Below are 10,548 nucleotides of genomic sequence, written 5' to 3'. Positions count from 1 at the left end.
AAAAATTCGGTTGCTTTTCCATCTTCCCGGAGTTCCCCAAGCCCGAGCCAATAGAATCACCGATCAAGTTGCTATATTTTATTGGACCGGTGAAATTTTGTGGAGTCAAAACACTTGCATATTGCAAAAAGAGAACAGTTGCATAGTTTATAAAGTTGGAGAAGTTGGCGACTTGCCATGAGCTGATTTCAATCCACTTATGGTCTCCAATAGAAAAAACCCGAAGCTATACGGACAATCACCTCCCATCACATATTCATGCGACATGTAATTGTTGTTTCAGTCATTTCAACAAAAAGGAGAGCAAGAAACTGAGTTAAACTACACACATGAGTTTGTAGTCCTTTTTGGGTCACTGACACTGTAGCGATTCAAATGGTTATTTCTTTGGGGCCAAAAATGGTTATTTTTTTATTGCAATTTTCTGTTGGTAGCTTACCAAGCTGTCCGCTTGGTTGCGAAAAAATGGTTATTGAGGTGGATATTTAACAGTTGTGATACACCCCGTGTATTGATACAAATTTCTGTTCTTGGGCTCTCATTTCGTTCGCCATTGTTTCTGAGCATTTGGTTATCCTTGATCTTCATCTTCCTTGCCCTATTGGACACCATGATAATATGCATTCCGTCGCAACTCACCGTGAATAAAAATGACAGCATCTCTGCGCAGGAAGCAGGAGATACTTGGACCCCGATGGTTTCGCACAACACAAGCTCCACCGAAAGTGTTGGATGCAATATCTCGGCGGAAATAATAAACTCAACTTTCACACATGAGGGCTCAAAAGTGCCACCATAATTTTGAATTTTGGCCTGATACGTACGTAGCCAACGTAGGTACCAGTCGTAACACAGGCATGAAACTGGCCTTGGGCATGGCACGCGTGAAGCGAGCCACGATCGAGCTGCAGTGCAGTGCCACGCAGCTTATATATATCACTTCCATCACCGGTCAAGTCCAGAGGTCATCAAACCCGCCATTGTCCGGAGCTCCAGAGTCCAGACATCAGCAGCTACGCCGGTCTTTCTTGACACGTACAACGCTCAGATGGGCGGCGAGAACAAGGAGGCGTCCGCGCTGGTGAAGAAGATCGCCGGCCTCCACGCCGCCATCTCCAAGCTGCCGTCCCTGAGCCCGTCTCCCGAGGCGGACGCGCTCTTCACCGCCCTCGTGGCCGCGTGCGCCCCGCCGAGCGCCGCCGTCGACGTGGCCACGCTGGGCCCGAGGGCCCGGAGGATGCGGGCCGACCTCGTCCGCCTCTGCGCCGACGCCGAGGCGCGCCTCGAGGCGCGCTGCTCCGACGCGCTGGCCGCCCTCGACGCCCCGCTCGACCACCTCAGGCTCTTCCCCTACCACGACAACTACGTCCGCCTGGGCGAGCTGGAGCACGCGCTGCTGTCCCGCCACGCGCCCGACCACCTCGCCGTGCCCGCGCGCGTCGCGTTCCTCGGCTCGGGATCCCTGCCGCTCAGCGCGCTCCTGCTCGCCGCGCGCCACATGCCCGACGCGACCGTCGACTGCTTCGACCGGTGCGGCGCCGCCAACGAGCGCGCGCGGAGGCTGCTGCTCCGCGGGAACGACGCCGGCAACGTGGCCGCGCGCATGTCGTTCCGCACGGCGGACGTCGAGGGCCTCACGCACGAGCTCGCCGCATACGACGTGGTCTTCCTGGCGGCGCCCGTCGGCGTGGCGCCGGAGGAGAAGGCCCGCGTGATAGCGCACCTCGGCCGGCACATGGCCGCCGACGCTGCCCTCGTTGTGCGGAGCGCGCACGGGGCCCGTGGCTTCCTGTGCCCTGTCGTGGAGCCCGCGGAGGTCAGGCGGGGCGGGTTCCAGGTGTTGGCCGTGCACCATCCCGAGAACGCCGAGATGGTCTACTCCGTCATTGTCGCACGTAAAGGTTACCTCGAGCTCGTGCCACCGGTGGTGAGCCCGCCGTGCAACTGCTGCGAGGTGGAGAAGGCGCGCAGCAGTGTGCCGTCAACGAGCTGTCATCTTGACGCCATGGACGAAATCCGGAGGCGCGCATGGTGATTGAATGTCAGCCTACGACCTCTTGAGACACAGCACCAAACAGAAGTACCACACAATTACACAAAAATACTTCCTCCCTGAAGAAATATAAGAGCACTTAGGTCGCTAGGGAGGGAGTATGAGTTAATATCTGTATCGGTAATAAATAAAAGGAACGCTTCGCGAAAATGGGACAAGAATTTAGGGCACGCAAGTGCAGGGCACTCAAGTCCTAGTGCCGGCCTTTTATTTTGGCTTCTGATTTTTAGAGTTTTATATCTTCTAAACAAAAAAATTTCAAATTAAGTTATGTTTTCATATTCGTGTTTCTCGTGACCAGCACTTTCAAATATGATTGATTTTGAATATATTTTGACGACTTCTAAAAAATGTGCTAAGTTTCAATGTTGAAACTTAGTATGAGCGAGCAATAAAAATCAATTATTTTGTGTCTACGACCGACACAATATTTTTTGCATAAAATTATATCCGGGAAACTGGTTGAAACTTTACAATTTTAGATGCAAAAACCAGAAGTTTCACTTAAAGCTTAGTGTGCCCTCGTGCGAGATTCAACTACTACGCGAATCGCGAAGCAAATCAAACGGGCAGCAGGCTTGGCAGATGAGTGCCTTTGCGCTCGTGTGCCCCTACGAATTTCCAGCGAAAATGGCGATTTTGAGCTGGGCCAACAGTGTTTCAGATGCTCGCTTGCCTTGGGATTCCCTCGTATCCCATGTGTTAGGGCAAGAGACTCTCACAGGGTTTCATCTTCGTCTAATAACACTAGTTTCCCCGCAAAAAAAAAAAGCGAGACTAGTTTGATGAGATTGATGTTGGGTCAAATGAGGTGGCCTCGGGCTCTTCCTCACCACAGTGGCGTTTTCTTCGGTGGCGTTGCTAAAATGATGGCCTCTCTGCTTATCGTTCATTTGGAGTGGCAGATCTTACATTTCCTATGTCTGGCGGTTGTTCTCTCTCTTGACGGCGCCGGCAAATGGGACAAATTGGTGCCAGCACAAGGTTGGTGGCCCAATGTCGACGTATTTGGCGTTCTTCCCCGACAACAGCGTTGGGATGCGTCTGTCTGCATCCAGGTCGGCGTGGGGAACGTCCTCGATTGACATGCCACATCGTCAAGCACCTATTCTACAGGTCTGGTCTCCCCCGTTCACAACGTCAACAAGGCTACATATGGCGCTAGCCAGGATTTTGGTTTGTTATTGCTCCTCCTTTTTCCTCGTTGTGCATCTCGGCGGCGCTGGCGCTCGATGACAATTCCAACTTGTTTGTTTGCAGGGACTCCGGTGGGCTTATCTCTAATATTCTTTTATGTGAGGTCCTTTTTGCAAAGTTTTCTGGACACTTGTCATGTCTTGATCTTTCTGATAATTTCCACATGTATATGTGCAATGTTTTATTAGTTAATACAATGTGTGCCGCTCAGAAACAAAAAACTTACACTGACTCCTAAAGGTTGAGTCGTCCATTCCAGCTTGTAACATGTCAAAAAAGGCATTAGAAACTTAACTTAAATCAATGACATATTTTAATTGGCATGTAATACATATTTTGAATATTTCTGTGGAAGAACAACTTTGTGCCTTTTTTCTTCGATAACAAGAGAAACAAAATTATGCATAAAGAAAAAAGAGAAAAATATATGTTTGCGGCGTGGTGTGTTTACTGGGGCAGGCATAGGTAGGCCTTAAGCGTGATGGTATCGCGTTGGGCCACCCTGGCACGGGTCGGGTCCCAAACTAACCATTCGGGCGAGCAGGAGATGATGTTAATTCTTGGGGTGAACCCCGACTTGTGCGGGCGAGCACGAGCAAACGTGCACCACCTGGTCCTGGCGTGAGCAACTAGTTAACGAGCGCTCATTCAGGAGCCTCACAACGATCAGGGTCACTCGACACGCTCTCAGCCGCCCGCCACGTGTCACACTTTGGGTGCTTCTTTCAGATTTTTTTTATTTTTCTGCACGCGTTTTCAGCTTTTTAAATGTTTTTCCTAGTTTTTTTGACATTTTGTTTTTCACTGGTCTTTCTTAACTTTTGGACAAAAAGACAAATTCTTTTTCACGCGAAAAAATATTTTTTTTCTTTCGCAAGAGTCACGGTTTTGCTTCCGCGAGAGGCATGATTTTGCTTTCGCGAGAGTCACGGCCGTGCCTCTCACAAACGGGGAAAAACATGTTTTCTGTTTTTTTCCTTCCGCGAGAGGCACGGTTTTGCTTCCGAGAGAGGCACGATGTGCCTCTCGGAAACGAAAAAACGTGTTTTCTATTTATTTTTTCACTTTCGCGAGAGGCACGGTTTTGCTTTCACGAGAGGTACGGCCGTGCCTCTCGGAAACGGAAAAAAAATGTATTTTTTGCTTCTTTTTTTTCACCAGAGGCACGATTTTGCTTTCGCGAGAGGCATGGTTGTGCTTTCGTGAGAGGCACGGCCGAGCCTCCTCGAAGACGAGAAAAAAGTGTTTTCTCTTTTTTTTTCTTTTCGCGAGAGGCATGGTTTTGCTTCCGCGAGAGTCATGGTTGTGATTTCGCGAGAGGCACATGCATGCCTTTCTCGGAAAGGAAAAAAATCCATGCTCCCGGTTTGGTTTTTTCATCCGGTTTTTTCCATCTGGTTTTTTTCATGCAAAAAAAGTTGCCAAAACCTATGAATATGAGATCTAGTTTTAAAAATCTCGACGCGAGGAAGCCAAAGATGAAAACGGTTTGAGATTTAGATGCACGATTTAAAAGATAAAACGTTTTGAATAAACGAATCTACGAAAAAAGAGAAAACTCAAGTTACGACAAGTGGTGACATGCAGCGTACCACTTGTCGCAACCTGGGAAGGTGGGAGTGATCTTTGCAATGAGTGCTCCTTAACTAGTGATTCCGCGTCCTGGCGCACGAACTTGGCCTGGCCCAGGTACGAGGCAGGGCTCCCTTGTATTTATTCCCTTTTTGTTTTTCTTTTCTGTTTTTTTTTCTTCTCTAAAAAGTTTGGGTTTTGTCTGCAAAAGAAGTTTTAGATTTCAAAAAATGTTCTGAATTTTAAAAACATATTACGAATTCAAACATTTTTTAATTCAAAAATGTTCACTATTTGAAAATGAACATTTTGTAAATTTGTATTGATGATTTTTTTTCTATTTGATGATTTTTTAATTATACGAACATTGTTTGACTTTTTTAATTCATCAACATTTTTTTGAATTGTAAACTATTTTTTGAAAATAAATGAACAGTTTTTGAAATTCATGAACATGCTTTAAATTGAACATTATTTTGAATTTGATGAACAAAATTTTGAATTCGATGAACATTTTTGGAAAAGATGAACATTTATCAAAATTATTTGTGTAATTGAAAATTGTTCGTGAGGTTCACAAAAGTTTATGAATTCAAAAGTTGTTCATGCTTGCTGTAAATACGAATTTTCAAAAAACTTTGTCTCTGAAAAAAAACAAGAAAAAAACGAAAAGAAGGAAAACTGTTTCATGAAGGTTCTAGAACCTTCCAAAACCGATGGGGATCCAAAAATTGGCCGGCCCATACAGATGACGAGGGGCGCGAGGGCGTACGCGTTTGATCACCTCCCGGACATGCATGGGGAATAGAATCCGTGCGACCTTAGCCCCATACAACAAAATGCTCTTGGGCTGTAGCTCCTTCCTGGGCTATGAACTATAGCTAGCAGTATGATTTAAATCAAGCATTCATGCGCCGAAAATCCCATTCTTACATAAAGCTTCTGCAAATTTTGTGTGCATTTGTGTACTCCGATCGGTAACTAGTTCCCTGATTTTAGTTAACTGTCGCCAGAATGAACTAGTACATAAATCATTTTGTAGAACCAATACTTTGCTCTCAACACTTCGATATATGAAAAGCTTGAGCAAATCAAATATGCAGGATTATTTAATCAATTGGAGTGCGGTGCACAGGGCAATCAGTGGTACCACGAAACTGAGAGGAACATGCGCGAGTGAACTCTCTTTAAATTGCAAGGTGTATAATTGCGAAGGCCGGTCGCAACGATCCAAATGTTTCTATTGTCTGCAGCTTGCCCGCGTGCTTCACACGACACATAGGACCTTACACCATGTCATATGCCGATAAACACGTGGGCCAGTAACATATACTAGAGATGCCAGTAACATATAAATCATGATAATAAATTTGATTTCCAAACTATCCCTCATGGATCAATTTCGTTCGAGAAATACATAACCACTGAATAAAGGCATGTTTGAATTTAAGCTCTCTTTTATCCCGTTGCCATGTTTCATTTCCAGTAAAAAACGAAACACTGGATGCATGATCATAAAACATGGTCTGGTGTGTGCGAATTTCCCATGGAATAAAATGCATGACAAAAGAGAACAACTAGTAGCAAGAGACGAGTCTCGTAGAACAAGGTAGCCTGTCTTCTCACATTGCGAGCCAAACAACGTAATTTCTCAGAATAGGTATCAGTAAAGGCAAGAGATGAATTAAGGAACAAATAAATCAAGTGGATCCATGACAGCATTTTGCAAAGTAATGATACAAAATTAACTAGTAGAACTTTCAAGTAGATCTGAGATGGGAACGTACTCATTATGTATCACTTGAGTTATTGATACCTCCGCTTGTTGGTCTCCTCTAGAAGCAATACCAACAGTGGAAACAACCACTGATGCAGCAGAACATGCACTTCCTTTTATCGGATACGACTTTCATCTCTAAGTTGGAACTACAGGTGGCTTTGTCCTCCGACTAACAATCATGTTCAACCCCTTAGTTGTATGAATCGTTGCCCCGGTTGTCATCTCCACCTATAATAGTGCTCATAGATGTTAGAATATATTTTATTGTTATGACGAACCATAAAGTTGGTGGGGAACAAACCGGAGGTGCTCCTGGAGCAATCTGAAAATCAAACCGCTTGACAAGCATTGCTGTTGCCACCACATTCTGCACAAAAATTACATAAATGTTAGGGATTCTCAATAGTTGCAGAAAAAATGACAGTGTAGGATGTGCATCCTCTTGGCGCATGAATTGACTAGGAAAGCCACATATATTTCTTTTCACCAGAAAAAATATCATAGATTCCAAGAAGCCTAAGTTAAATATGGAAAAATATGAAGGCCTTATAAATTAAATCACTATAATCTAGTAAAGCTTATGATATCGCAAAATGCTACTCCCTCTGTTCCGAATTACTTGTCTTGGATTTGTCTAGATACGGATGTATCTAGACTCATTTTAGTGCTAGATACCTCCGTATCTAGACAAATCTAAGACTGGTAATTCGGAACTGAGGGAGTATTTTGAAGTTATCAGCTGCGAACACCAAATAATCAGAATGGTTTACCTCAAAAGTAGCAAACATATCACCTACACATTTCCTTGGTCCGCCACCAAATGGTAAGTAACTGAAAATTCAACAAGACTATGTAAATACAATAGTCATAACCTATAATAGGTTTGTAAGCCATTAGTTAAATAATGATAGCAAACATATGGCATCACTATTCTTCAAAAGGAAAGTTACCACAAGCACCCAATGGATATCTAAGAGTTTGACATGACAAATACCTTTTTATGTTTATTTGACATATGTGCTCTCATAAGACAGATATCAATTTTACTGTAATAATGGTCCTGGTGTAAATTGAAAAAAATAGTGACACAGAGAAACACAAGCAAAAAAGACACAAGAACGTAATTGTACCGAATATTGTTTTCTTACTAGTTTTGAGTTTCAGAGGGATACTTAGGAGACAACTTGTATCTTGTAATCTGTCTTTGCCTCAACCCTCTTCAATAATTCAAATTGTTCCCTCATAGCGATTTAAATTAACCCCCTAGTCTGTACTCCTTTAGAAATGTACTTTTTAATGGAAGATAATATATTAATATCAAGAATATATCAATTACACCCAGCCCCTTTAGAAAGGTATTGCATGAGCATTATGATTTATCGCCCATGACACTAAGGATTATACAAACTCCAGATATATCTCCCATGAAGAAAATATTCATCTACATGTTTGGCCTTCCTAGGTCCTAAAAAGAGGTGTGTTGTTAAAGTATTTACCGGTTGTAATAATCTAGGTACTAACTTGTGACATATAAGTTTACTAGCCTATACAAAGTTACAATCTCTAATACATTTCTATTTATAGTATGTAATGGTTATTGGGAAGGCATTTGTGTGAATCCTTTTATGGACACTCACAAATCAACAACATAGTCGCAAAAGATGTTGATTGGACTAGCTTTTTAACATGATTACCATGGGCATGAGTTTTCATTCCATTAACCAAAATTCTAATTAGAGCTTAATGCATACCATTTATGATTCATCACTAACATATTCAAACTTTCAAAGGTCTTCCAATTCTTGCAACAGAATTAAAAACAACTAATATACTTCATAACTTGGGTGACACATGGCATCAACATTCCATTACAGTAATAGGGATGGAACCTGAATTTTTGATTTATCTCATTTGGATTTGGTCCGTCCAAAGGCCACCTTTCTGGATTGAAAACATCTGCTTCATCCCAGTGCTTTGGGCAGCGATGAAGACTCCAGACGGATATAAAAATGTCTTCTCCCCTTGAAAAGAGTAGTGTATTTTTTAGAACTAAAAAAGTTTAGGTTTCTATGGAAGTTCTAAAATAACAACATCCCACATGCAAATGCCCAACAATAACAAAAATTAAACAAACTTAGCTATCGGAAACAACATAAGGAAAGGCAGGTAAAGCAAATTTTGAGCAAAGTAGTCTGCACAAGACTGGGAAAAGGCAGGGGCACTCAATGCTAATATGTTATTCACACGGGTATCCAAGGGAAAAGGATGATGAAAGGCCCAAATTAGGCAAAAGGATTATAAGTCCATGGTAATCATGATGCTTTTGTGATAAATTAATAAATTGTCGTTATACCTGACACGTGAAGTGAGACTATATCCGGTATAGTGAAGTCCATAGTTCATAGTACCTTTCAGATAGCGCATAACTCTCTCAACAGCATGCCAATGTACATCACCCGGTTTGGAAACAAACCGGCTCAGTTTGCTCACAGCAAACGCGATGTCAGGCCTCGTTGCGCTCGCTAGGTACATTAGTGAACCAATGATTTGAGAGTATCTCAATTGATCTTTAGCCATGCCTTTGGACTTTCGAATCAATACGCTAGGATCATATGGTGTTTGAGATGGTGTGCGGTCCGAATATCCAAAACGACTCAACACCTTCTCAACGTAATGGGATTGCAGAAGTGTGATCCCACCCTCATTATCTCTCAGTAGTTTGATGTTCAAGATAACATCACCCACATCAAGGTCTTTCATCTCGAAGTTCTGAGATAGAAACGATTTGACCTCCTCAATGACTTTGAGGTTTGTTCCGAATATCAGTATGTCATCAACATACAAGCACAGTATAACTCCTTCGCCCCCACCATGGCGATAGTATACACATTTGTCAGCCTCATTAACAACGAAACCAACAGATGTCAGAGTTGTATTAAACTTATCATGCCATTGCTTAGGTGCTTGTTTCAGGCCATATAAAGATTTTATCAACCTACACACCTTTTTTTCTGACCATCTATCACAAAGCCATCAGGCTGTTGCATGTAGATTTCCTCCTTTATCTCTCCATTTAGAAAAGCCGTATTAACATCCATCTGATGGACGAGAAGACCATGTGAGGCCGCCAACGAGAGTAATACTCGAATGGTGGTCAGTCTAGCCACAGGTGAGTAAGTATCAAAGAAATCTTCCTCTTCTTGCTGGTCATAGCCCTTGGCCACAAGCCTAGCATTGTACTTTTCAATCGTACCATCGGGCCTAAGCTTCTTTTTGAACACCCACTTACATCCCAGTGGTTTGCAACCATAGGGACGGTCAGTGATCTCCCATGTCCCGTTAGCCATGATGGAATCCATCTCGCTACGGACCGCATCCTTCTAGTAGTCAGCTTCTGGAGAGGCATACGCTTCTGAAATAGAAGTGGGAGTATCATCCACGAGGTACACGAAGAAATCATCACCAAAGGTCTTTGCAGTCCTTTGTATCTTGCCCCTACCAAGGGTTTCCTCGTCATCCTCCTCAGGATTTTCATCATGTGTTTGTTCATAATATTCCATAGGGATGGCAGGTTCAGGAGTCTCCTCAGATTCCTGTCTAGAAGTGCTTTGCATATCTCTCATAGGAAAAATATCCTCAAAGAATGTAGCATCCTTAGACTCCATAATTGTACCGACCTTCTGGTCAGGTACCTCAGATTTCACTACTAGAAATCTATAGCCAACGCAGTTCTTAGCATAGCCCAAATTAACGCAGTCCACGGTCTTGGGTCCAAGCTTACGCTTTTTGGGGACCGGCATGTTGACTTTCGCCAAACAGCCCCAAGTGCGCAAGTACGAGAGTGTCGTCCTTCTCTTTGCCCATTTCTCATAGGAAGTGATCTCATTATCCTTTGTCGGAACTTTATTCAGGACATGACATGCCGTCAATATAGCCCCCCCCCCCC

General features: G+C 43.5%; 1 protein-coding gene across 1 annotated transcript; it reads left to right on the top strand.

The window, feature by feature from the left end:
- Positions 1 to 981: 981 nt before the first annotated feature.
- On the top strand, positions 982 to 2,320 carry LOC119314708 (nicotianamine synthase-like 5 protein). Its single transcript, XM_037589407.1, has one exon. It carries the CDS (start codon positions 1,049 to 1,051, stop codon positions 2,033 to 2,035), a length of 987 nt encoding a protein of 328 aa, XP_037445304.1. The 5' UTR covers positions 982 to 1,048; the 3' UTR covers positions 2,036 to 2,320.
- The last annotated feature ends 8,228 nt before the right edge of the window (positions 2,321 to 10,548 follow it).

This window comes from Triticum dicoccoides, chromosome 6A (assembly GCF_002162155.2).
Source record: "Triticum dicoccoides isolate Atlit2015 ecotype Zavitan chromosome 6A, WEW_v2.0, whole genome shotgun sequence".
Taxonomy (NCBI): domain Eukaryota; kingdom Viridiplantae; phylum Streptophyta; class Magnoliopsida; order Poales; family Poaceae; genus Triticum; species Triticum dicoccoides.
This window is presented reverse-complemented; position numbering and strand designations above follow the sequence as displayed.

What these genes read in the sequence shown, in the direction of transcription:
- LOC119314708 (XM_037589407.1), top strand. Translation starts at nt 1,049, where the DNA reads ATGGGCGGCGAGAACAAGGAGGCGTCCGCGCTGGTGAAGAAGATCGCC.